The following is a 24,955-nucleotide window of genomic DNA, read 5'->3' as shown; positions in this document are numbered from 1 at the left end:
TAACAAGAAAGCAGCCTGGAAATGATAGGCTGGTAAAGTGGTGGCCAGATTTCGTGGCAGCAACGATGACCAGTGACAAAAAGGAGGGAAAGCTGAACACGTCAGTGTTGCAAAACTCAGACACGTGAAGCTACCAAATCCAACAGAATGAAAGGAACGAAGACAGACTTTTATATTATACAGTTCTTCATTTGCAACTAAAAATAGTCAGAACATAAGAACAGCCATACTGGGTAAGACCAAAGTTCCATCTAGCCCAGTATCCTGTCTTCTGACAGTAGATAATGCCAGGTGCTCCAGAAGGTAAATCATAGCACAAGTAAATCATTGACCAAGCCCTCTGTTGTCATCCATTTCCAGCCTCTGACAAACAGAAGCTACGGACACCATTCCTACCCATCCTAGCTAATAACTATTGATGGACCTAACTTCCATGAATTTATCCTTTTCTTAGATTTGTACTCTGGCCAATTACAAAGGAAAAATAAAATCCATGAACACCACAGTAAAGTTACTCCTGAAAGAATATTGCACTAAAAATTACAGCTTTTGTACACAATATTGTAAATTTTTGAAAATCCTACACAATTTGTTTGTCAAAATATCATAACAGAACCATGTCTGTTTCAATTATTGTGGTAATTTATTTCAAAATACCACTCAGAAAATACGTATGTAACAACACAGAAAGCAAACACATTCAACATTTTTTGGCAAATAGATTTCTTGCTAGGCGTATTAATATAAACTACAAGACAAACATAATTCCTGCACCTCTCAGTAGTAGTGTAAAAGCTTGGGAGAGTGTTAGGAGTAACAGAGTTGCTCAAAGTGAAGCACATCATTTGTGGGCAGGAGCCGGGACTGAACCCGGAGAGTTTTGGGGTGTGGATGGGAGAAGTGTCAAACAGGGATTGAGGAAGGACAGTTAGGGAGTTGGGGGGGCTCCACTCACGCAGACCCTGGTTGACTCCTAGCTTCTCCCATTCACTCAGGCACATGTGCTGTCCCAGTTTCCCACTGTACGTCTGTCCATCTCCATACATCCCTGCACCTTCACTCCATCTCTCTCATCCCCATTTGTCCTTGTATTCCACTCAGCCACCCCCCCGAATCCCCATGTGTCCCTGCATTTCTCTCTCTTGCCACCTCAGTGTGTCCCTGCACCCCCATTCCCATTCACCTCCTGGTTCAATGTTGTCACCCCTTTAGCTCCTGTGATACCACCCCAGCCAATTCCCGCACCAGCTTTTTTCAATCTTCATATATGTGACCCCCACAGTACCCTTGCATGCCCCACACGGTCTTTTTCTCCCATGTCCTTTGTCTCAACTGGCTCCAATGCACGGCATTATGAGGGGGTACAGTTACCTCCCATCCTCTCTGCAGCTAGCTGCCCTCTTTCCTGGAACTACAGCAGCTAGTGTTGGGCAAAAATGTAATTGCAGTGCCTCCCCAGCAGAAGCAGGGGGACAGAAGTTTGGCACATGCACAGTGGGGCAGAATTCACCCAAGAGTATGAAACAAAATATCTGTTTTTCACTAACTGGAAGGTTCTGACAAATTTATTTCAAGAAATTTCAAAATTAGAACTTAGACTTAATTATTATGCAGTGTTTTGACAAGTGCAATCTTTTTATGAGAAAGGATGATTTAGTTTAAAGGCTAAGACTCATTGACAATTTCCTGTTTTCCCTTAGGGCTTCATTTTTGCCACTCCAACTTCCACAATACCAAATATACAGGTAGAGCAACATTGTGGTAGTGGAGGGAGGTATTTCACAATCACTTTGGCATTTCCTAGCTTCCAGTAGAAATATTTCCATATTGAATGTTCTATGTGCAGGGATATTTATTATTAAACCAACTCTAATCCAGAAAAATCACATTATACATATCCATATCAGAGGTTCCATAAATGTATAGCAGCTAATTCTCCAATGTTAATTTTGCTACATCTTTCTTTTTCATGTACCCAAAGTGTTTTGCCCCACATTACAGACCAGGAAATCTACCATTTATTTTTAAGCAATAGAATGACAAGAGCACACTTAGAACTAATATAATTCCATTTTTATTTAATATGGTATGTCAGACAACTGAGTTTCAAAAATTCTTGCTTTTGCACTAAGTTTAAGATAGTGATTTACAAAAGATTGCAACTATCAGGAACTTTTGAAAGTGAACTGACAAAAACATTAGTGCACACAGATGCACTAAGCACCACAACAACCCCCAAAAGAAGTACTGAGTATTGATCAGAATCTTACAATGTTTAAGACAAGTGGCTGAAGCCAGTTAAATTATCTGTCAACAGTGTATATACATAAAACATAGAAGAGACATTTGGTTGTTTGTAGAATTAAATATTGGTTTCCCTAATATGAAATTTCACACATCAAGGAGAGATGTGGGGCCTCACTCATTTACATACTAGGGATTACAGTTTAAATGAGGCATAACAGAAAGTGCATGCATTGCATAAAACAGAATTGGTGGAACGGGCAGAGTCAACAAAGCTGGCTGTTTCTTGACTGGCAGAAAATATTATATCGAAGATTATTCCCCTTTAAATATACATGTGGAGTCATGTGGCTAGTCAGACAAGCACAAGCCTAGAGTAGTTTATTTGAACCATGAATGGAAGCATTTTATCTGACATTTTCAAATTTAGACAATGACTTATCTAATTGCAAAAGCATTTTCTTGGGCAGAAGTCAATACTTCATTAACTATACACTCATCCCTCGCTATGTGAGCACAATTGGTTCCTACCTTTTTAGTCATAGGCGAAAACTTGTAAGAGGGACACTAAATTCCTATTAAAATATGTGTAACAGTCTCTGATTGATTCCAAGTGCTCAGAGTGGCAGCAGATGGTGCAGCTTTTGAAAGGTTAGTGAACCTGGGGTTGTGGCGGGTTAAAGGCTGGGGCAGTTTGGGGACATGAGTGGGAGGGAGTGTTAAAAGATAGTGGCGGGTTGGGTGGTGGAGGGGGTTCAGGCTGCTGCAGGTTGGGTCTGTGAGGCCAGCGGGGGCGGGCTGGGCGGGTTAAATCTGCTACAGTTTTGGTATGAGGGGCCAGCAGTGTTAGGCTGCAGCGGTTCAGGTGCGCTGGGAGGTGGGGGATCTAAATGCTGGCAGTTCGGGTGCACAGGGGCTAGCGGGGGGCTTAAGTTGTGGCAGTTCAGGCATGCGGGGGGGCGGTTAGGCTGCAGTGGTTCGGGTGCGCAAGGGCAGGCAGGGAGTGTCTGTTGCGGTGGTTCAGGTGTGCGGGGGGTTTAGGTTGTGGTGGTTCAGGTGCACAGGCGTTGGCGGGGGCGTTTAGGTTGCGGTGGTTCGGGTGCACAGGGGTTGGCGGGTGGGTTTAGGTTGCGGCAGTTCGGGCACGCAGGGGGTTTAGGTTGCAGCGGTTTGGGTCGGGGGGGTTAAGCTGCAGTGGGTTGGAGCTGCGGGGAGGGGGTAAGTCTCATCTTGGCGGGGGGAGTTCACTCATCCAGTGAACGTCAGTACACGTGTCCCTCGTTTAAGCGAGTACTGGTAAATAAAGTACTCATTTAACAAGGGCTGAGTGTACTTGCTTTCTTTGCATTTTTAAGCATAATCACTGTATGAACACCCACTCAAGAATGTTGCCTAATTGATGAGCATTTTACCATCTACACTACCATGTGTGTTTCTTTGGTGACCACTTTAATAAACACTACTTCTGAACCCTGAATGGAAAAGTGCAACATCATTTAAAAAAAGCATGAGGAAATGATTTCATGTTAGTGTCCACCATCTTCCTAACTTATCCAGTCTTAACTTGGGTTAACAGTCCAAAAGATAACAGGCAAAATTATTTTTTCCTACTATGAACTGGGTTATTTAATGTGCCAGTCAATGGCTACGTAATGGTCCTAACAGAAATCAATGAATATTTTGAGGGAATTTTAAATGGAATCATGTCCTTACAAATAGATAAAAGACCATGAAGGAAATCATGAAAAAAATGCATGGAAAATATTTACTCCATTATTCCAGTTTTTGCTGCATGTGCAAGGGGAGAAAGAGAGAGAGAGAGAGGGGTCAGTATTAGAAACACATAGAGAAGCATCGTAAACAATAATAGTTGATATCTACAGGAGATAAATGCAATCATCAATAATTAAGATGCAAGTTTTTGTCTAACTTAGAAATAAACATTTTAAATCATTAATTTTGTTTCAGTATTTATATTAACCAATACTTCAGCTAACTTACACTTAAAATATCGGCTAGTGTGTTCTTAAAGTTCTCCTCCTTTTCCTACCTTGTTGCATTTACTCAAAATTAACTGGATTAAAATTTCCCAGTACATGAAAAGTAGCATTCATTGCCAACATGATGCCCATGTCTTAATACCATGCAGGTGGTCAACCAGATTAGATTATCATGTGTGTTGTGCAGCTTTTAGAACACTATCATTAAAAAAACCAGATTGAAAACATGGGAAAAAAAGTAAGTAACAGGATTAATCTAAATATTGTCCTACAACAGATGGTCCCACAAATGCTAAACTATGTTCACGTAACTCCTTTAAAGCAATGGTCAAAGTGAACTATTTAACACAAAATGATGAGATGAGCAATTGTTAAACACAATTTGCGCCAGAATTTTGAAAGGCTGAGTGTAATCTGATTTATGCTGCATACCATGTACGTTATTTCTTCACTGTTAATAAAGCTTGCATTGGATAGCAATAAATAGGCATATTTCAGAGACTAACATATATAACCAAGTCCCCTCTCCAGAGTAGCATTTTTATAATGTTATTGCATTAAAATCTTCAATGGTTAGAAAATTTAGGTTGTACTTAAGTTACTAATGCAGCTCCTACCTGAAATAAATCATAACCCTCAGCTTCACCACTGTCATATGGTCGGATAATGCCATCTTCATGAATGAGACGTGGAGCACGGAGTTTAGATACTTCTTCAGTTGATTCTGCTACCCTGTCAAAGAACAACAAATTCAATATGCTCAGACCTAAATAGAAAGGTTCAACCTGTACAACATACATTTGCAGCAAATTGGTTTTTTTTTTTGTTATTTGCATTTTTTATTTCTATTACTAGTTTAGTCACAACAGATTTTTAAGTAATTTATTTAGAACTGATCCCTTCGAACATCGAGGGAGCTTGCTCATACCTAAGTGTCTTTGTGTTTCGTGACAACCTATGACACTGCTATACAGCCTCATCTAGACAATTATGAAATTAAATGCCTATGGGAGAAGTTGCATCCCAACTCCAAATAATGACTGAGTATACCATCACTTGTCAAATGAGAGTTTGAGTTGTACTTTCAAAAGCATATAAATGACCTATGATCACATGTCCCTCTGACAGCGATTGTAGTGGTCTAGGACAGGGTGGTCCAACTATAGGCACGTGGGCTGCAGCTTGCTTTTTTTCCGTGAGCACTCAAAAAGTCAGTTCCATAATAGAGATATTTTGGGGACATGACAGGCTCTGCAATTCTATTGTCATATATAAAGAAAGTAGTAAGAAAAACATCAGCATGATCTCTCTATTAGTTAAGCAAGACTTCCAATCCAGGTCCTGTATAACTAGGGATGGGTAACACGTGTGTGAGGTATCTCGGGGCTATGTGACATATGTCAGCCTCAGGCCTTCAGCTGAGCTGAATCAAGCACACAGATATAGCGTTCCCTATCTACTGGTAACCATGGAAGGTGGGTGAAGTTTCTATTTGGGGAAGCAGTAGATCTCCAGCCTGCCTCTTGTGCCCGTGGCCATACCTGTATCCTACTCCCTTCTCCACCATCTCCCTCCTCTGCTTCCTGCACCAAACCCATACTCATTCACAACACATGCATCCCCTTCCTCCCAAATCTCTGAATCCAAGCAAAGGATATTTGGGTGGGGAGGAAAAAAAGTTACTCATAATTTTACCTATTGTTCTTTAAGATATGTAGCTTATATCTATTCAAGTTAGCTGTGCATGTGCCATGTGCATGAGTGTCGGCAAGATTTACCCTAGTTGCTAGCTGTTGGGTCATCTGTGAAGCTTCTGGAGTGGTACAGGTGTGGAGCCTCATATATGACCCTGCTGACCCAACCACCCCTCAGTTCCTTCTTGCCAGCTACTCCAACAGGGAGGAAAGAGGATAGGTACTGAATAGAAATGAGCAACACATCTCAAAGAACAACAGTAACAAAGTGACTGATTGACTGAGTGACCGACTTTTCTTCTTCAAGTGCTTGCTTGTATCTATCCAAGTTGTGATTCACAAGCCAAACACAGGAGTATGGGTCAGAGTCAAAGTATGGCTGACTCAAGGACAGTGGCCCCGAGGTCTGCATCCCATTGGACTATTGCACAATAGCAAAGTACAACATAAAAGTGGGTACAGACGACTACATCACAGCTCAAAAGATTTCATGCTGAGGAACATGAGCTTGGAAGGAAGTGGAAAAGGTAGGCTCTCATATAGAATATGCTGTAATAGGTGGCAGGGCAACCTTAGTAACAACATAGCAAAATTGTGTGCAAGATGTGATCAAGAAAGAAATGCACTGCAATGAAACCAGATGCCCCTTCATATACTCAGCAAGCACTCACCTCCCATTGAGAGAGAGCAGTTTATTGTTTCCATGGGGAGCTGTGAAGTTTAAGATAGAAAGCAGTATGGAAAACATCCTGGCCAGTATGAAAGCCAAAGACCACTTTTGGAAGGAAAGCTGGGGGAGGGTGGAGTTGAACCTTACCCTTATGGAACACTGTGTCTGGGGGCTCCACATGAGGGCCCAGAGCTCAGACACCCTTCTGGCAGAAGTGACAGCCACAAGGAAGGCCAATTTCCAGGAGAGGTACATAAGAACATAAGAACATAAGAATGGCCATACTGGGTCAGACCAAAGGTCCATCAAGCCCAGCATCCCATCTGCCGACGGTGGCCAATGCCAGGTGCCCCAGGTAAACGAGGGAACATGTGATCAAAAGTTTGAAGGGGGAGCTCATAAGCACATGGTGTACCAGCTTAATGTCCAAGGCTGGAACTTGTTGATGGGTGAAGTGGTCCATACCCTTGAGACAGCACCCCACACCACGGGGTTCAGGAAAACAGAACCTTCCTGGATGGAAGGTTCAGATGGCCACCTAATGGACTTTGAGGGAAGAAGCAGCGAGATCCTGCTGCTTCAGGGAAACAAGGTATTCAGCACCTGTGGGACAGAGGTAGAAACAGGCATGAAGCTGTGCTGATAACAGCACCAGGAGAAGCGTGTTTACTTAGTGAAGTATGAGCACCATGTTGATGGCTTGCAGCAGCGGAGAAGGACTTGCCGCACTTGCTCTAAGCACACCAACTGTGGTCCTATGTGATGAGGTCCAGAAAAAAAGGGAAAGTCAAATGGGTGGAAACACCAAGAGCTCCATCAGCGAGGGATACCCATGCAGATAAGCCCAAGAAAGGGCTATCAGGATAATGTTCACACAGGTCCCTGTGAATCTTGAGGAGTACCTTGTGCATGGTCAGGTGGGGTAAATTTGAATGCCACTGCTGTGGAGGAAGGCCTCCACCACCACCACATATTCAGTAAATACTCTGGGGACTGTGAAGAGCCGAAACAGAAGGGCCCTAATCTGAAGGTGCAGGTGGCCCACAGTAAAACTGAGGCAAAGCCAATAGGCAGTGTGGCTCATGACATTTGAATTGCACGCGGTCACCTTTATGCTAATGACGTATTGCATATTCATAGCAGCATCTCATTAGCATCTGCTTAAATCCCTCATTACCATGCCCCTTACGAAAGGAGGGAGCTAGTATAGAAACAGCCTGTGTGTTTAAGGAAGAATGATCTTGCACACTTTGCTTCTTCTTGTGAACTGATGAGATCAAGGCAGACTTTCAAGCTTTACAGTTTCATTTTTTTTCCTGCATCTGTGAGTTTGGCAAAAGACTTTCAGACTTCAACAAACTGAAGTCCAGTCTCCACCTGTTTAACAATCTGATGGAATCTATAATGGAGAGACAGTCACCAGAACTTCAGCTTGAGTTGTGTGAACTGCAATCTGACCCATCATTGCTAACAAAATAAAATGAAGGTCAGGATAGTTTCTGGAAGATCTGCAAGGAACATTTCCCCAAGCTAAGAGACTTGTCTCTCAAAATACATTCAGTGTTTGGTAGTATTTATATATGTCAAATTACATTTCCTGTGATGAAAAGTGAAATCCAAGACCAGAAAGCAAATGGGAAATGAAACACTGGAGACACGTGAACACCACTTGTCCTCACCTATAGCACCCAACTCAAACCCCTGCAATGCATCATTAAAAACCTACAATCTATTCTGGACCATGATGCTTCAGAAGGCGTGAGGTGACAGGCCTGTCCTTTCCTACAGACAACCTCCCAACTTGAGATTCTCACCAGCAATCACAGACTACACCTCAGTAATACTAATCCTGGAACTTTTCCTTGCAACAAACCCACTGACAACTTTGTCCACATACAGTGATCCCCCAAGATATGGGAGGTTTGTGTTCCACGCAACCCTTGTGTACCTCAGACTTAGCATAAGTCAGTGGCTTGGACAGTGGGTTAAGGTGTGTGGAGGCGGGGGGTAGGGCTGCAGGAGGGGCCAGAGTTGAGCTGGGTTTGCAGGGGTTGGAGCTGGAGCATGTGGCAGGGGCTGCAATGGAAGCTGGAGATGAGTGCTGTGGCAGAGGCATGCAGCAAAGGCTGGAGCTGGGGGTTGCTGCAGAGGCTGGGGCCCCCATTTCCCACCACCCTGTCAGCACTTGGGAAGAGCTGGCTGCTGCCAGCTCTGTTTCCCTTTGACAGGAGGATCTCCTCCCCACCCTGCATTTGGGCATGTCTGGAGGGTTTATTGTATAAAGTATGAACTGGGGGTCAGCCGCGTGAGAGTGGGTTTATGTACTCTGGATTTGCGTACTCTGAGATCTTACTGTATTTATTCTGGGGATACTATCACTGGACCTAACCAAGAAGAAAAGGCACATTCTTGTGCACTTCCAGCAACATTATATAGGCTATTATGTGCCTACAATGCGCTGACACTATGTACTTTGGACAGACTGGGCAAAAACCTTCACCAAAGGATAAATGGACACACCAGACATCAAGAAACTCAATACACATAAGCCGGCTAGTGAAAACTTCAGTGGAGTGGGCCATTCTGTTAAAGACCTGAGAATGTGTGTCCTGGAGTAAAAATAATTTAAAAACAAATTAGAGTGAGAAATACGTTGAGTTGGAATTCATATTCAAATTTGACACATTAATACTTGTTATGAACAGAGACATCAGTTACCTCATGCACTACAAGGACTGCTTCCCTTCCTTTGTTGCTCGTAATTATCTCAGACAGGACAATTAACATTCCCCTGCCCTTCATTTCCCTGTGTCAGTTTTTACTGCAATTTTTTTTCTTCCTCCGTACTTAAATGTCAGTTTGTATTGGAAACAAGATTGATCTGATGAAGTGGATCTGTCCCACAAAAACTCATCATTGAATAAATCATTTTGTTAGTCTTTAAAGTGCTACATTTCTGCTGTTTTGTTTTGCTGGAGATAGACTAACATGGCTACCTCTGTAACTATCAGCAACATTGATACTGATATGAATACTATGGTAAAAGAAAAACCTTACTCCGGGACCTTCCATAACTATCAAACAATAAAACTAGCACTAGTTTAATAGACATTTAATGCCTCCTTTTAATCTTTAACTTTTTCTATTTGTATTGGTTCTATTTAGTTTATCAGAATTTTTTTCATACATTTTTCATGGAGCTTTGGAAACAATAAATGAATTCCCCCCACCACCATCCCTTGCTCTGCCAGTAAGAGTATTATTAAAATTATTCCATTATTCCATTACTCTGTTACAGACCAATTATACCCATGAAAACTATTAATACCAAAACTTCCAGGCTTCACAAGTAATAATCTTTACATACTATTAACCTCAGAGAATCATAGGGCTGGAAGGGACCTCAGGAGGTCATCAAGTCCAGCGCACTGCTTCCAGCCGGATCAACCCCAACTATGTCATCCCAGCCAGAACTTTGTCAAGCTGGGACTTAAAAACCTCTAGGGAGAGACATTCCACCACCTAGCTAGGCAACACATTCCAGTGCTTCACCACCATCCTGGCGAAGTAGTTTTTCTTAATATCCAACCTACTTCTCTTCTTCTGTAATTTCAGACCATTGCTCCACGTTCTGCCGTCTGGCACCGAGAACAGTCTCTCTACATCCTCTTTAGAGCTCCCCTTCAGAAAGCTGAAGGCTGCTATTAAATCACCCCTCAGTCTTCTCTTATGTAAATTAAACGAGGCCAAATCCCTCAGCCTATCCCTAGGTCATGTGCTCCAGCCCTTTAATCGTTTTCCTTGCCCTCCACTGAACCTGCTCCAGCACACTCACATCCTTTCTATACTGGGGGGCCCGAAACCGGATGCAATACTTCAGAAGTGGCCTCACCACAGCTGAGTAGAGGAAAAACAACAACTTATCTAGATCCACCCAAAATGCTCCTTCTATGCACCCCAACATGCTGTTAGCCTTCTTGGCTACAAAGGTAGACTGTTGACTCATATTCAGCCTCTCATCCACTGCAATCCCGAGATCCCTTTCCGCTGTACTACTGCTTACCCAGTCAGTCCCCAGACTACAACAATGCCTGGGATTCTTTTGTCCCAAGTGCAGGACTCTACACTTCTCCTTGCTGAACCACATCACATTTCATTTGGCCCAGTCCTCCAATTTATTCAGGTCACTCCGGATCCTCCCTCTATCCTCCAATATATCTACCTTTCCTCCTACCTTAGTGTCATTTGCAAACTTGCTGAGGGTGCAATCCAGTCTCTCATACAGTTCATTAATAAGACGTTGACCAACATCGGCCCCAGAAACAAGTCTTGTGGCATTCCACTTGAAACCAACCGACATCCAGATATTGAGCCATCGACCACCACCCATTAGGCCCAACTGTCAAGCCAGCTTTCTATCCATCTTATAGTCCAGGTATCCAATCCATACTTTCTTGACTTATGGGCAAGAATGTTGTGGGAGACTATCAAAAGCTTTGCTGAAATCAAGGTATATCACATCCGCTGACTTTCCCATGTCCACAGAGATTGTTACCTTGTTATAGAAGCTAATCAGACTTGTCAGGCACAGCCTAGCCTTGGTGAATCCATATTGACTAAATCTTGATCATTTTCCCCTCTTCTAAGTGCTCCAAAATGGATTCCATGAAGCTCTCTTCCATTATTTTCCCACGGATTGAGGTAAGGCTGACTGGTCCATAGTTCCCTAGATTGTCCCCCTTTCCTTTTTTAAAGATGGGCACTACATTTGCCTTTTCCAATCATCCGGGATCCCTCCCAGTCTCCAAGAGTCTTCAAAGATAATGGCCAAAGGCTCAGCAATGATGTCTGCCAATTCCCTCAGTACCCTTGGGTGCATTAAATCCAGACTCATGGATATGTGTTCATCTAGTTTTTCTAAGCAGCTCTTAACTCATTTCTTCCCCACTGAGGGCTGCCCTTCACCTTCCTATACTGCATTGTCTAACACTGTAGTGTGGCAGCTGTCCTTGTCCATAAAGACTGAGGCAAAAAAGCATTGAGTACTTCAGCTTTTCTTATATCATCCATCACTAGGTTACCTCTCTCATCCAGTAACAGCTCCACACCTTCCCTGATAACCCTCTTATTGTTAACATGGTTAACATAACCTCATCTAATTTTACATGGTCTTACAAGATAAAATTATCATGTGTGACCAGTGAGCTTCAGATCTTGCATCCATGCAGTCCACAATGTTGAAGACGTTGGACCACCCTGATCTACATACTACAGTAGAGTGACATGACAGATGACTGAGCATTCAGGAGTTAAACATTTTTCATTGCTAATTTTTGGTTTTATTTAGTTCTTACCTTACTGTATGGACTTTCAGTTGCTGAATTATAACAATTGACTTGCATTTTATTTTTAATTTTTGCATGAAACTTATAAATAATGTCATGACACAGAGTCATATGGTGGGAAGAGATCTCAGGAAGTCATGGAGTTTAATCTCAACTAAAGCATCCCAGGCCTGACTTGCCAAGACAGGACTTTAACTCTAGGGATGGAGATCTCACCATCCTCCTAGGTAACCCAGAGCTTCACCAATCTCCTAGTGAAAGAGTTTTTTCTAAAATTCAGCTTAGATCTTCTCACACTAAAAATTGAGACAACCACTCCTTGTTCCATTATCTGTCACCGCTGACAACAGCCTCCTTGGAAGGCTCCTTCAGGTAGTTGAAGGCTGCTCGCAAATCCCCCATCACTCTTCCTGTCTGTAGACTAAATAAACCCAAATCCCTCAGCCTCTCCTCTTAAGTCAAACACTCCAGCCTTCTATTCATTTTTGTTGCCCGCTGCTGGACTTCCTCCAATGTGTCTGTTTCCTTTCAGCAATGGGAGGTGCTCAACATTGGATTCAATACTCCACATGCGATCTCAATAATGCCAAATAAAAGGGAATAATCACTTTGCTGGCAATGCTCCTAATAATGCACCCCAATATGCCATTGGCTTTCTTGGTTAAAAGGGCATGCTGTTGACTCATATCCAGCTTTTCATCCACAGTAATCCTCACGACATTATAGTGTATTAAGGCATACTGTAACATCAGCAGTCTCAGGTAGTTGCAGAATTCTTCCTGCACCTGACACCTAATAGAGCATCACCACCATACACTTTCCTTTCTCCTGATGCATCCTGTAGCTTTGTCAGATTAAGTGACAAGCAAACATATGTTACCACTGTATCTCCAATCACACATTCCACATACCAAAGACTATTTGGTAAACAGACAATAACTTCCACCCCATCATTTTACCTCTGAATTCCCTGGAAGGTACTGCTTGCCATATCTATTATGCCTCCAGTTGGACGGGCCACAACACCTACAAGCCCTTTTCCAACTCCTTTGAAGAATCCAGCTGCACCTTCCTTTTTAGCCCCTTTAGAAAAGAAAACACAGTATTAATTGCATGCTCTTGAAGAAGATCCAAATTCTAAAGTTAAGCCATCCCTTGCTTAATGAAAACTGTTCTTTGAGATGTGTTGCACGTATCTAGTTGTGTTAGGTGTGTGTGCACGTGTATGGCTGTCAGAAAGTTATTGCTTAGCAAGTACCATTTGGGAAAGATGGGGAGACCCCAGGAGTGCCGCCTATATATGACCCAGCCAACCTGGCACCCCCTCAGTTCCTTTTTGTGGTCCACTCTGACAGTGGGTCAGGAGTGTGGGTTTTGAACAGATAGGAGCAACACATCTTAAAGAACAACAGTTACAACAGTGAGTAACTGTTTTTCTTCTTCAAGTGCCTGCTCATATCTATTTGAGTTAAGTAATTCCTAAGCCAAACCTAGTAAGAGGGGTTGGAATCAATGCCTGGATGACTCAAGGACAGCAGCCCTGAAGGCTGCCTCCCATCTAGATTGCTGCACAATAGCACAGTCAGACATGAAAATGAGCATAGAGGACCACATGACAGCACAACAGATTTCCTGGAAAGACAAGTGTGCCAGGAAGGCAGTGGAAGAGGCTCAAGCTTGTGTAGAGTGTGCCATGACAGACAGTGGGGAAATCTTAGCGAGGTCATAGCACACCAGTATACAGGACATGGATCCAGGAAGAGATGCACTCTGACAAAAGCACAAGTCCCTTTCATGTGACTGACACTGCCACAAAGAACTGCAAGGTCTCGCAGAAGGCTTTGGTCTGGAGTCAGCAAAGAAGGCAAGTGTCATCTCACATTGAGAAAGTGCAGCTGCTGTTCTCACTGGGAGCTATGAGGTTCAGGGTAGAATACAGGAAGGAAGATGTCCTGGCTATAAGGGAAGCCAGAGATCACCTTCGGCAGGAAAGCTGTGTGAGGGTGGAGTTGTACATTGTCCCTGTGGACAATTACCTCTCCTGCAAAGTGGCCTTCCTGGTGGCTGAGGAGGGAACAAGTGGCCAGAAGTTTGAAGGAGGGACGTGGGCATAAGTACCAGATTACAGTCCCAAACTGGGACTGGCCAATGGACCGGTGGGTGGAGATGGTTGACACCCTTGAGGAAATGCCCCAGCAAAAACAGAGTACCCACCCTCCCTGGGATGAAAGGCCAAGATGACTGCCAGGTGAACCTTTAGGGAGAAAGAAGCAAGTTTAGGGAAACCAGGTAGTCAAGCACTTGCAGTATAGAGGTAGACACAGGAGCAAGATCGCACTGACTGCACCAGCAGAAGTGCATCCATCTGACCAAATATGATCACCATGTAAAACAGCTTGTGGCTGCTAAGGAGGACCCACCATAGCGGCCCTGAGCATGCCTGCTTGGCAGGACTGACCCTGGAAGCCACCATACCAGGAAGTAAAGACACCAGAGGTCTGGGAGGCAAAGATGGTCATAGATGTGTGATGAGGTCCAGAAGCAGGGGAAGCTGTATGGGCAGAAGCAGGGAGAGTGCTAACAGTGTGGGGTGCCAGTGCTGGCGAGCCCATGCAGGGACTGTGAAGATTTTCATCTGCCCTGTCCCTGTAAACCTTCAGGAACAAGGGAAAATGGAGGAAAGGTTGTAGAGCAGCCCCAGGGTCCAAGGAATGAGGAACTCATCTGCAATGGAGCCAGGGCCGAGGTCCCAGAAGGAGCTGAATGCAGAATAATTGCAGTTGCTTCAGGACAGGAAGAGGTCCAGTCCGGGAAAGCCCCACCTGTGAGCAAGGGACCAGTGACTGAGACAATACGCTGGCTGTTTTGGGATCCCAGGGAGATAAGACACCTCCAGGTGAATCAAGTGGGCTGTGCAGAGCTTTGCAGCAGAGTGGGAAGGAGCGCCCCCCACCACTGATGTAATACATAGCTGTGGTATTGTCCATTAGGACTGCCACACAGTGGCCATGGAGATGAGGTAGAAAAGCTAGATAAATGACATGAATTACAGGGGGGTTGCACACTTTGATGTGGAGAGAACTCCTCCATTGTCCACATCACCTGAGCAGCGAGATGCCCCGATTGGCCCCCCCCCAAGCCCAAACCAAACGTGTCCATGACCTGGGATACAGTAGATTGGGGTATGTGAAAGGGAATGCCCATGAGAATGTTCTGTGGGCACAGACACCAGCAGAGGGCGTTGGAGACATGCTGGGGCATTAGACATGATCGTGTCAAGCTGTCCCAGCCAGAACAGGACACTGAGGCCAACCACACCTGAAGAGGGTAGAGATGGAGCCTGGCAAACGGAACCACAAGAGTACACATTCCCATAAAACCCAGCAGCCAGAGGCACGTGTGGACGATGGTGATGGGAAGCTCGGACAGAGAGAGGAGCTGGCTGAGAGTCTAGAAGAGGTGACTGGGGAGGGATGCTCTGGCCTGGAGAGCATTGAGAACCACCCTGATGAACTTTATGCATTGAGCCTGGACCAATGAGGACCTTGCCTGGCTGAGCAGGAGAGCCAGCCTGTTCAGAGTTTCCTTGGTGACAGCCACCTGAGCCCACATCTGGCAGAAAGAGTGACCAGCAAGAACCAGTCATCCAGCTATAGGCAGACCTGGATACCACTGTGGTCGTGGATGGCAGACACCGCAAACATGCACATGGCAACTATTTACAACTATTTACATAACAAAAGCTAGGGAGCTGTGGCAGCCGCGTGGCAACAGGTACTTGAGCCACTATACTAACAGCCACCTGGGCAGTAAGAAAGGAATTGAGGGGGTGCTGGGTCAGCATCACCATCTGTAGGTTCCACAGAGGTGCCACTCCAGGGGACTCCCCCGCTGACCCGACTGGCAGTTGCTAGGGAACGCTTTCTGACAGCTGTGCATGCATGTGTGCACATCTCACTCAAACGCACACGAGCAAGCACCTGAAGAACCACCTTTATTAGCAACTGTAAAACTATGAAACCAAAACACTTTTCACAAATGATATGATTTGATATAAAAATGTTACTTTTGTTCACAAAATTAGCTCATATCTGAAAAAGCATTAAAATGTTTGTCAATATTTCTCAATAGAAAGTAAGCTATAAGCAGTACAATATATTAGCCTTCCAAAAAACAGTCTTTAAGTCTACCATTAATTTTTGCATACCTTCTACTGGTTTAGTGACTATTCCAGTGACACCACCAACAATACCCTGAAAGAAAAAATGATAGTTTAAGTCATTGCTTGAAAGATGGAAAGGCTGGAGCCTGATTCAGCCACAAGGTATACCTTCTTGTCCCAGGGCCAACAGCCACTGTGGGCCCTGGGGCAAGGTGGGGGGTGGGGTGGCTCACCACCTTGTGAAGGGGTGGGACCAAAGGTGGAAGGAGCAGGCTTAGGGCAGTTAGCCCTTATTGTCACTTGGATCGGACTGCTGGGCTCCCCCGCACCCTTACTCAGAGGCACAGTACTTGGGGCCTGGAACTTTACCATCACTGCTGCCAAAACTCCAGGCCCCTTTGAAATGCTGGGTCCCAGGGCATCCGCCTCCTTTGCCCCCCTTACCCTCCCTACCCTCAGCAGGCCTGCTTCTAGCCTGTTTTTACATTAACATTTAGGCCAAGTGTCTGATTAGGACTTTTTCAAAGGTTATTGTTGTTTATGATGAATTCCTGTTGATATGATCAAAATGAAAGGAAACATCTTTGGAATAATTAGAAGGTTCAGAGAATTGGCAAAATGCATTCAGATCTCATTCTAGCAAAGTAAAACATTTCCATCTTAACTAGTAGTGCAAAACAAGAGCTACGTTACTATTTCATGGCTGTTCTGCAGCCTGTATGTCACAGAATACAACTCTGAGGCCACTGGGGCCAAAGGACATATATAAGGGTTTTAAAGAGCTCCCCTACAGGTGTACATGGTCATTCACAAAAAAGTGGGGCATGTGAGGTTTGTACTGAGAGCTGGGAACTTAGCAGTCATCACAATAAATCTGAAATTTATATACAATGACAGTTAAAGAGTTACGTATATTTACTGAAAACTGTTTTCACTACATAAGTAAAACAGGCTCTGTTCAGGAAGAAGGAAGTAAACATTTCTGGCTACTCATCATGTACACTGATCCCTCACTATATGAACACAATTGGTTCCCAAATTTCTGCTTGTAGGCGAAAACTCATAAAACGACACTAAATTCCCATTAAAATACATGTAAAAGTCTCCAATTCATTTCAAAGCCTTGTAACTTGACATAAACCCATTGAATTTAGGTACTTTTCTGATGTATTTGAATAGTTTGGCACCAGAAATAGAATGCAGTGTATGTATGTAGAGCCGGGATGTCCAGCCTTTGGGTCCCATTAGATTTGTTGAAGGACACCAGCTGGGCAGTTTCCAGCTGCGTGTGCCTGTTAAAGAAGCCATTTGCAGTTTCTTAATACTGCTACCTCAAGCAGATATGTATCAATAGTGACAACTGCTGGAGATGGCAGCTATTTTTATCACTAGGTACAGCAATTACCTTACGCCTAGGTGCTGAAACCTTAACACTTGAGTTAATTGCTGGGAGCAGGAGAGGTGGGGGAGCCACCCAGCCTAGCAGCCCTGGTGAAGAGGCTGCAGGAGGAGAAGGAGGACTGTCTAAGGCTGGGGCTGTTGAGGGATGTGGGGGAGGTCTAGGACTGGGGGAAGTTTGGGGCTGCTGGGGGGGGATGTAAGCCTGGGGGCAGGTTGGGGATGCTGGGGGGGCTCTAAGGCTCGTGGTGGTTTGGGGCTGCTGGGGGGGTTTAAGGCTGGGGACAGTTTGGGGCTGTGGTGGGCAGTTAAAAACTGAGCGAGGGTGAGGTCTGTGGGGCAGGGGGCCCTAATGCAGTAAACCCTGGCGTTACCGAGGGGTTGTTCCTGCAACCCCTGCATAACTCAAATTTTCCTGCAAGGGGAGTAGAGCCAGTAACCACCAGGGCTGGTCAGTTTCCTGGCTCGTGAGTGGGAGGAGCTCAGAACCAGGGACAGGCTGGTTCCAGTCTCCCCATGGCTTGCGGAGCTGGGAAACATATCAGCTCATGGCCTGTCAGTTTCACGTTCCCACCATCACCGGAGAAGGAACCAGGCTAAGAGCTCCCTGTCTTCCCCCAGTCGAGGGGCTGTCAGACAGCTGCATATCTGAGGGAAGGGAGGGAGAAGGCTCCAGCCTCGGGTCTCCCCACCACCAGTCAAGAACCCCATGGCTCGAGCTGAGCCAGCTGCAAGGCTGTGGGTCTCCCTGCCCCCCAGCCAGGGACCCTGCTCATATAAATGGGGGAAATTCACTCATCTAGTGAACTAAGGTTCCTCGTTTTAGCAAGTACTCACAAGTAAAGTACTCATAAAACAAGGGATGAGTCTACTGTGTGCCATCAAATGCAAGTCTATTTGCATAACTGAACCGATGTTACTGAAGAGATGGTACAATCAATGAAGAAGCAGCTCCCAAGAAAAGCTAGAAAAGGATTCTGGGTAGTAAATAAAGAAAAACGTTTCTCAACTTCGTGCAGTAACAATGATTCTTCGGATGTGTTCCCATAGGGGCTCCACCTTAGGTGTCAGGTTTGCCCTGGCCCCGCAGACTGGAGATCTTCATAGCTGTTTTCAGCCGGACCGCACACACCCCAACTCCGATGCACTGTTTTGTGCCCTTTCAATCACATGCATGGTCTGAACTCAGACAGTTCCTCAAAACCACTTCGAATCTCAAACAGAACACAGAAGAATCCGAAGTGGGAAGAAAAGGCAGGTGGGTGGAGTACTCACGGGGACACATCTCAAAGAATCATCATTGCTGCACAAGGACAAGTACCTTTTTTTCTTCGAGTGTCCCCATGGGTGCTCCACCTTAGGTGACTGAATAGCAGTACTCCCCGCCTCAATAAACAAGGAGGAGGGTACGGGATTCAAGTCTTGTTCAGGACAGATAGCACTGCTGTGGACAAGGAGATATCCTCAGTCATCTGTCTGTAGACGGCATAGTGCCTGAAGAACGTGTCAGAGGACGCCCAGGTCGCCACCCTGCAGATGTCATGAAGGGGGACTCTCTGAAGAATGCCATCGATGCTGCCATCACTCTGGTTGAGCATGCCCTCAACTGGCAGGGTAAGGACACACCAAGCAGGGAGTAGCAAGTCATAATGCAGGACGTGATAAGGTTAGATAGTCTCTCTGAAGATAACGCCTCACCTTTGGAGCGAAAGGCTATAGACACCATCAGCCTCTTGGTCCTCCGAAAGGGTTTGGTTCTGTCGATGTAGAAGGCTGGAGCCCTTCTCACCTCCAACCAACAAAGCTGCACTTCACGTGCCGAGGCATGAGGTTTAGGGTAAAACAGAGGCAGCACTATTGGCTCGTTAATGTGGAATTCTGACGTGACCTTGGGGATGTAATCTGAGTATCAACTCATCCTTGTTGAAAATCATATCCAGCAGGGTTGCCCATCAGGGCAGACAGCTCACTCACCCTTCAGGTGGATGTAATTGCCAGGAAGAACACAGTATTTAACATTAACAATCTGAGCAGGGCTGTGGCCATAGGGCCTCTCATCAGTCCCTCTTGAACCAAGTCCAAATTCCATGGGGACACAACAGGCCACCTTAGTAGGTACAGATTAGCCAGCCCATTGAGAAAACGTGCTGTAATTGGGTGAGCAAAGACTGATGTGCCATTGATTATGTGCCTGAATGCTGATGTGGCAGCCAGGGGCACTTTCAAAGATGCCAGTGCTAGGCCTTGTTGTTTCAGATCCAGCAAGTAGTCCAGAATAGAATGGATTGGTGCTTCACTTGGAGACAGTTGGCTGGAGGAGCACCAGACTGTGAATCGCTTCATCTTAGAAAGGTAAGTCTTACATGTATTTTGTCTTCTGCTCTGCATGAGAATCTCTTTTGCTTGGTCTGAGTAAAGGTCCTCAGCACTGTTGAAGCAGAAATGAGCCAGGCCATGAGGTGAAAAGTGTGAGGTTGCAGTTGCACAACTGCTCCCTGATTCTGAGTCAGCAGATCTGCGGGACAAGGCAGAAGCTGCGGCATGTGCAACATCATCACGCATTGGACAGGGAACCAGTGCCAGCGTGCCCATTCAGGTGCTATCAGTATGAGTTTGGCTCCGTCCCTGTTGTCCTTCTCTAGCACTCTGGGAATTAGCACTGTGGAGGGAAATGCATAGAGTAGCAGACCCTCCAATTGACTAAGAACGTGTTGCCCAGGGAGTTCGGCCCCAGACCTGCTCCGGAGCAGTATTGTTTGCATTGGTGATTCAGATGGTTAGCAAGTAAAACTATGACTGGGAATCCCCACTGGCAGAACACAGGGAGAAGAATGTCATGGCAGATCTCCCATTCGTGGCCTGGTGCAAAGGGTCTGTTCAAAGCATCCTCTTTCGTATTGCTGATGCCTGGTAAATATGAAGCGACCAGTGCTACGTGCCAAACAATGCACCAGTTCTATAGGTGGATTGCCTCGGCAAAGAGAAACTGGAAGCGTGCTCCCACTGGGCAATTGATGTAGTACCTTGTAGCCATATTGTCTAAGTATTTTGACAAGCACAATGTGAAATCCATGGCAGAAAGCATCTGCATGGGTTATGCACCGCTCTGAGCTGCAACAGGTTTATGTACAGCGATGCCTCTGTGGTGGACCACTAGCCCTGTACAAACTGGCCATTGAAGTGAGCTCTGCTTCCCAGTAGGGAAGCGTCCATAATTATCAGTAAGATTGACTGTGGTCGATGAAATGGGATGCTCGAGGGTAGGTTGTCTGGCATCAGTCACCACTGTAAGGATTGGAGGATATTGTTTGGCACCGTGACCCACTTGTGAAGATCATGATTTATGGGTCTATATACGGTCACTATCCAATGCTGCAGGCATCAAAACTGTAGGCGTGCATTTTGGACAACGTAAGTAGTGGTAGCCATGTGCCCCATGAGCTGCAAGCAAGTTATAACCTGCACCTTTGGGTTCACAGAGACTGTGTGAATGATGTCTGGAATAGTACAATAATGCTGGAGCAGAAGGTACGCCCCAGCTGCAACAGACTCTAGTCACGCACCGATAAACTCTGTTTTGTGTGGGCTCCAGAGTCAATTTCTGGTCATTTATGAAGAGGCTCAAAGAGAGCAATGTGGCTTTCATAACCTGTATGATAGTGGCGACTTCCGCGTGAGATGCCCCCTTGATAAGGCAGTCCTCTAGATATGCAAAGATAACACTTAGCCATCAAAGGAAAATACCCTGGGAGATGTGACAAGGCTGAAGGGTAGGACCCGGTAGTGGAAATGTGCCCCATCCACCATGAGCCATACAAATCATCTGGGAGCAGGACGGATGGTTATATGAAAGTAGGCATTTGGAGGTCGAGAATCACAGACCAATCCCCGTGATCTAGCACAGGAATTATGGAGGTCGACGTCACCACCTTGAAATGCTGTTTTTGGAGGTGATGGTTCAAATTTCAAAGGTCCATTGTGGGCCTCCACCATCCCTACCCCAACTTCTTTTGGGTGAGGAAGTTTCGGGAATAGAAGCCTCTCCCTCTGAACTTGGATGGTACTGGTTCCACGACCTCTATGGTGAGGAGGTGATCCACCTCTTGTCGAAGCATAATCTCATGAGGGGAGGTCTCTGAAGAGGAACAGGGTAGGTGGGGTGGTGGGTGGGGCAGCTCGAAGAGGGATGACGTATCCCAAAGACACTACTTACAACACCCATCTGTCCGTTGTTATTTGGGACCATTGATCTAAGTATAGTCGTAGGCAGTGATGGAACAACTTCAGGGAAGGAGACGCAATTATTGCGTTAGTGGGAATGTGGCTCTCGCTGACACCATCAAACTTGCTGTCTGGTTTGCTGTTGGTTATGAGGTTGGTTGTTTCTATGCCTTGGTGGTCTCTCAGGAGGCCTGGGTTGGTTGCATTGTCTTGATTGGGGTTGCATTTGAAACGATTGGGAATATCTTCTTTGATACAGACTGCACCATCAGGTTATGTACACCCTGCCATTTAGACACAAAGTTTTCAGGGTAGTACAGGAGTCTCTTTGAGTGTAGCAATGTATACATAGATTCGGCAACACTTTTGTTTCTCAAAGGGAAAGACCTTCGCTTTGCTCTGCAGCTCTTTCAGGACGCCTGAAGTCTGGAGTCAAGGTGCCCTCCTCATAACTATATCCATTGCCGTAGGTTGAGCTGCCATATCGGCCACGTCATGGGCAATCTGGACGTTGGCCCTAGAAGCAGCACAGCCTTCCTGGATGTTGGCTTTTACCAATGGCTTTTTTGAGTCTGGTAAGTACTCCATCAAGGATGTTAACTTGGAGTAGTTATCAAAACTGTGATTGGACAAATGTGCCGTGTAATTGGCCATCTGTAGCAGTAGTGTGGAAGAGGAGTAAGTTTTCCTACTTATTGTGTGGCACCGTAGCTCTCTGCTGAGGCAACTCCACCACCAGCAAGTTTGCTTGAGGGTGGCTGAACAAGCACTCCATGCCCGTGGAATGGTCAAAGTATTTCTTATCTGTCCTTTTAGTGGTAGCAGGAGTGGAGGCTGGCGTCTGCCATATGCTGTCAGCTGCTTCCACAATAGCCTCAACCAAGAGGGGTGGCAATCTTTGAGGACACTGGGGGTCTCAAGTTCCTTAATAGCCTTTCTTTACTATCTTGAATTTCTGCTAGTTTAACACACTGTGTACTGGTCCACTCTGAGAAACAGGTCCTGAAATGCCCTGAGATCATCAAGGGGAGATGCATCAACAGGAATGACAGCCCCGTCTGGTGAAGATGAAGCAGCATCAGTTGGAGAAGGTGGTCTAGGAGGAACACCAGTGTCTGAGAAGCGAGCCTCCTCTTCTCCTGACTAATGAGGAGGGGATGCAGGCTGAGGCTCTGATGGTGCTGGGGCCTCCGGAGATGGGCTAGCTAGCCAGGATGTCATGGAGTTTCTCTCTGGTGTCTCTCGTCACTCATGCATGTCCCATTCTCAACAGTAATGCATCTCGTAGTCTTGGGATCTAGCACAGCAAGGATGATGATGATGGATCGCAGGTGAGTATCATCTGTATGGGGAATGGTACCTATAATCATGCCTGTGCCAGCAATAAGATTGTGAATGCCTAGACAAAGGATGTGGCGAGATGAAGGGTCGGCTACCCCAGTGATGCTGTGATTCGACCTCGTACAAAGAAGGAGATTGTGGCTTTAAGAATGATGAAGGAGACCTTGATCTGTGGTAAAGGCAACAAGGGACATAGGAATGGTGGTGGAATCGAATACTGTCCTGGAGATAGCTGTGAAGTAACAGAGACAGACAGTGACAACGAGCGGTGCAGTGAAGGCTCAAAAGTGCATCTGTGCTTAGATTTAGAGTTTGGTATGCGTGGAGTGTCGGTCTGGTGCTGGTCCTGTAGTCAGTTCCATAGTAGACTGCGGGATAGTCAGTGCCAGTACAGATGGTCCCAATGATTCATGACCAAGTGCCAGTACACTCGGTGCCATGGTCAGTGCCGCATGGGCCAGTGCCTTTGTCAGTACCACAGTTGGTGCCAGTCCAGAACTGTTCTACTACCCAGTTCCATTTCATATCCCAGTGCCGTTGGCAGAACCATTTTCTTGGTCTTGGACTTTTCAGACATGTCAGAGACTGTTTCAGTAATGCTCTCAGCTTCATTCATCATTCCTATGGGAAAACTTGGCAATGATAGAGTGAGGGAGGCTCTTGGTCACTTGTGCGCAGCAGCTTCAGATGAATGCGCTTTGCGCTTGTGCTGGTTATATTGGGACAGCTAAGCACTTTCAAGAGAAGATGGCTGGAGGGCCTTGTCAAACAGGATCATGCGCAACAACATTTCCCTATCTCTGCAAGCCCATGCAGTAAATTTTGAACAACGCAGGCACTTCTGGGGAACGTGCCCTTCACCCAAACAATGAATACATTTAGAGTGGCCGTCCGAGGCAGGCATTGCCTCATGGCAAGTGTTGCATTTCTTAAAACCAGCTATGCCAGGCATGATTATATCAGTTTTTCTGACTTGTAAATTAAGGTCTCTGAAACCAAACTAAAGGAGTCCATTTGCTCCACAAGAATCGCCAGTGAGGCTTACCTGGTAGTACACAGTTTAACTTCAATAAAAGCAAACTCTAAACTTGAAAACTTCAACTTCTAACTTTAACTCTAACTGTAAAAGAGTATTTCAGATAAACAAATTAGGAGGAAAGGAGAAGAATATGAACAAGGGTCAAGGCTAAGGAGAAGGTAGAAGCTCTGTCTGCAGCCGATGGTGGTTGAGAGAAACTGGCTGAGTCAGGACTGTGTACATGATTGAAAGGGTGCAAAACAGCACACTGGAGCCTGCATATGCGTGGTCCAGCTAAAAACAGCTATGAACATCTCTGATCTGTGGCACCAGGGCAAGCCTGACACCTCAGGTGGAACACCCACAGGGACACTCAAAGAAGAATTTTTTGGGAGACACCCTTCAGCATTCACTCTGGAGACTGTGGAAGTATAACATTGTATAAGTATAACGTTGTATAAGGGGACATGCTGGATACATTGTATATGAGAGGGCATGCCAAAACATGTTACAAAGTATCTGAGGAAGCACACTTAGGGACAGTTAGCTTTTAAATGGAGAAGCAATTAAGATGGAGCCAGCACGTCTAAGAAGCAGGCATCAGAATGGAAGGTGTGAAGGGCAATTAGTTAAGTTAACTGGAAGCTGTTAAAGGAGATTGTTAAGGGTGGCAGGTAACTGAAGATACCTGACTGGTCTCAGGGATCTCGAAGGGTGGTGACTAAAATCTTTTTCTTCTTTTGTCTGTAACTTCTCTGTAACTTGTTCTCCAAAAAACTGTATAAATTAAGAGACACAAGCCCCACTCGGGGGGCTCACTTCTAAATGTATTAGCAGAGCGGCTTTGCTAATAAAACAGAGT

The 24,955-nt window shown here is 45.5% G+C and overlaps 1 protein-coding gene across 3 annotated transcripts in view; it reads right to left on the bottom strand.

Annotated features, from left to right (window-relative positions):
- Positions 1-24,955, bottom strand: part of VPS13C (vacuolar protein sorting 13 homolog C) — a 262,583-nt gene that overhangs the window by 22,141 nt on the left and 215,487 nt on the right. For all 3 annotated transcript variants that reach the window (XM_075007275.1, XM_075007277.1, XM_075007276.1), the window contains exons 77-79: positions 16,161-16,206; positions 12,913-13,036; positions 4,862-4,976 (exon numbers count right to left, since the gene is read on the bottom strand). In XM_075007275.1, coding sequence (XP_074863376.1) covers positions 4,862-4,976; positions 12,913-13,036; positions 16,161-16,206 — 285 coding nt within the window. The remainder of the gene's footprint in view (positions 1-4,861; positions 4,977-12,912; positions 13,037-16,160; positions 16,207-24,955) is intronic.

This window comes from Carettochelys insculpta, chromosome 12, assembly GCF_033958435.1.
Source record: "Carettochelys insculpta isolate YL-2023 chromosome 12, ASM3395843v1, whole genome shotgun sequence".
Lineage (NCBI taxonomy): Eukaryota > Metazoa > Chordata > Testudines > Carettochelyidae > Carettochelys > Carettochelys insculpta.
The sequence above is the reverse complement of the archived record's forward strand: the minus strand, read 5'-3'. Positions and strand labels throughout refer to the sequence as shown.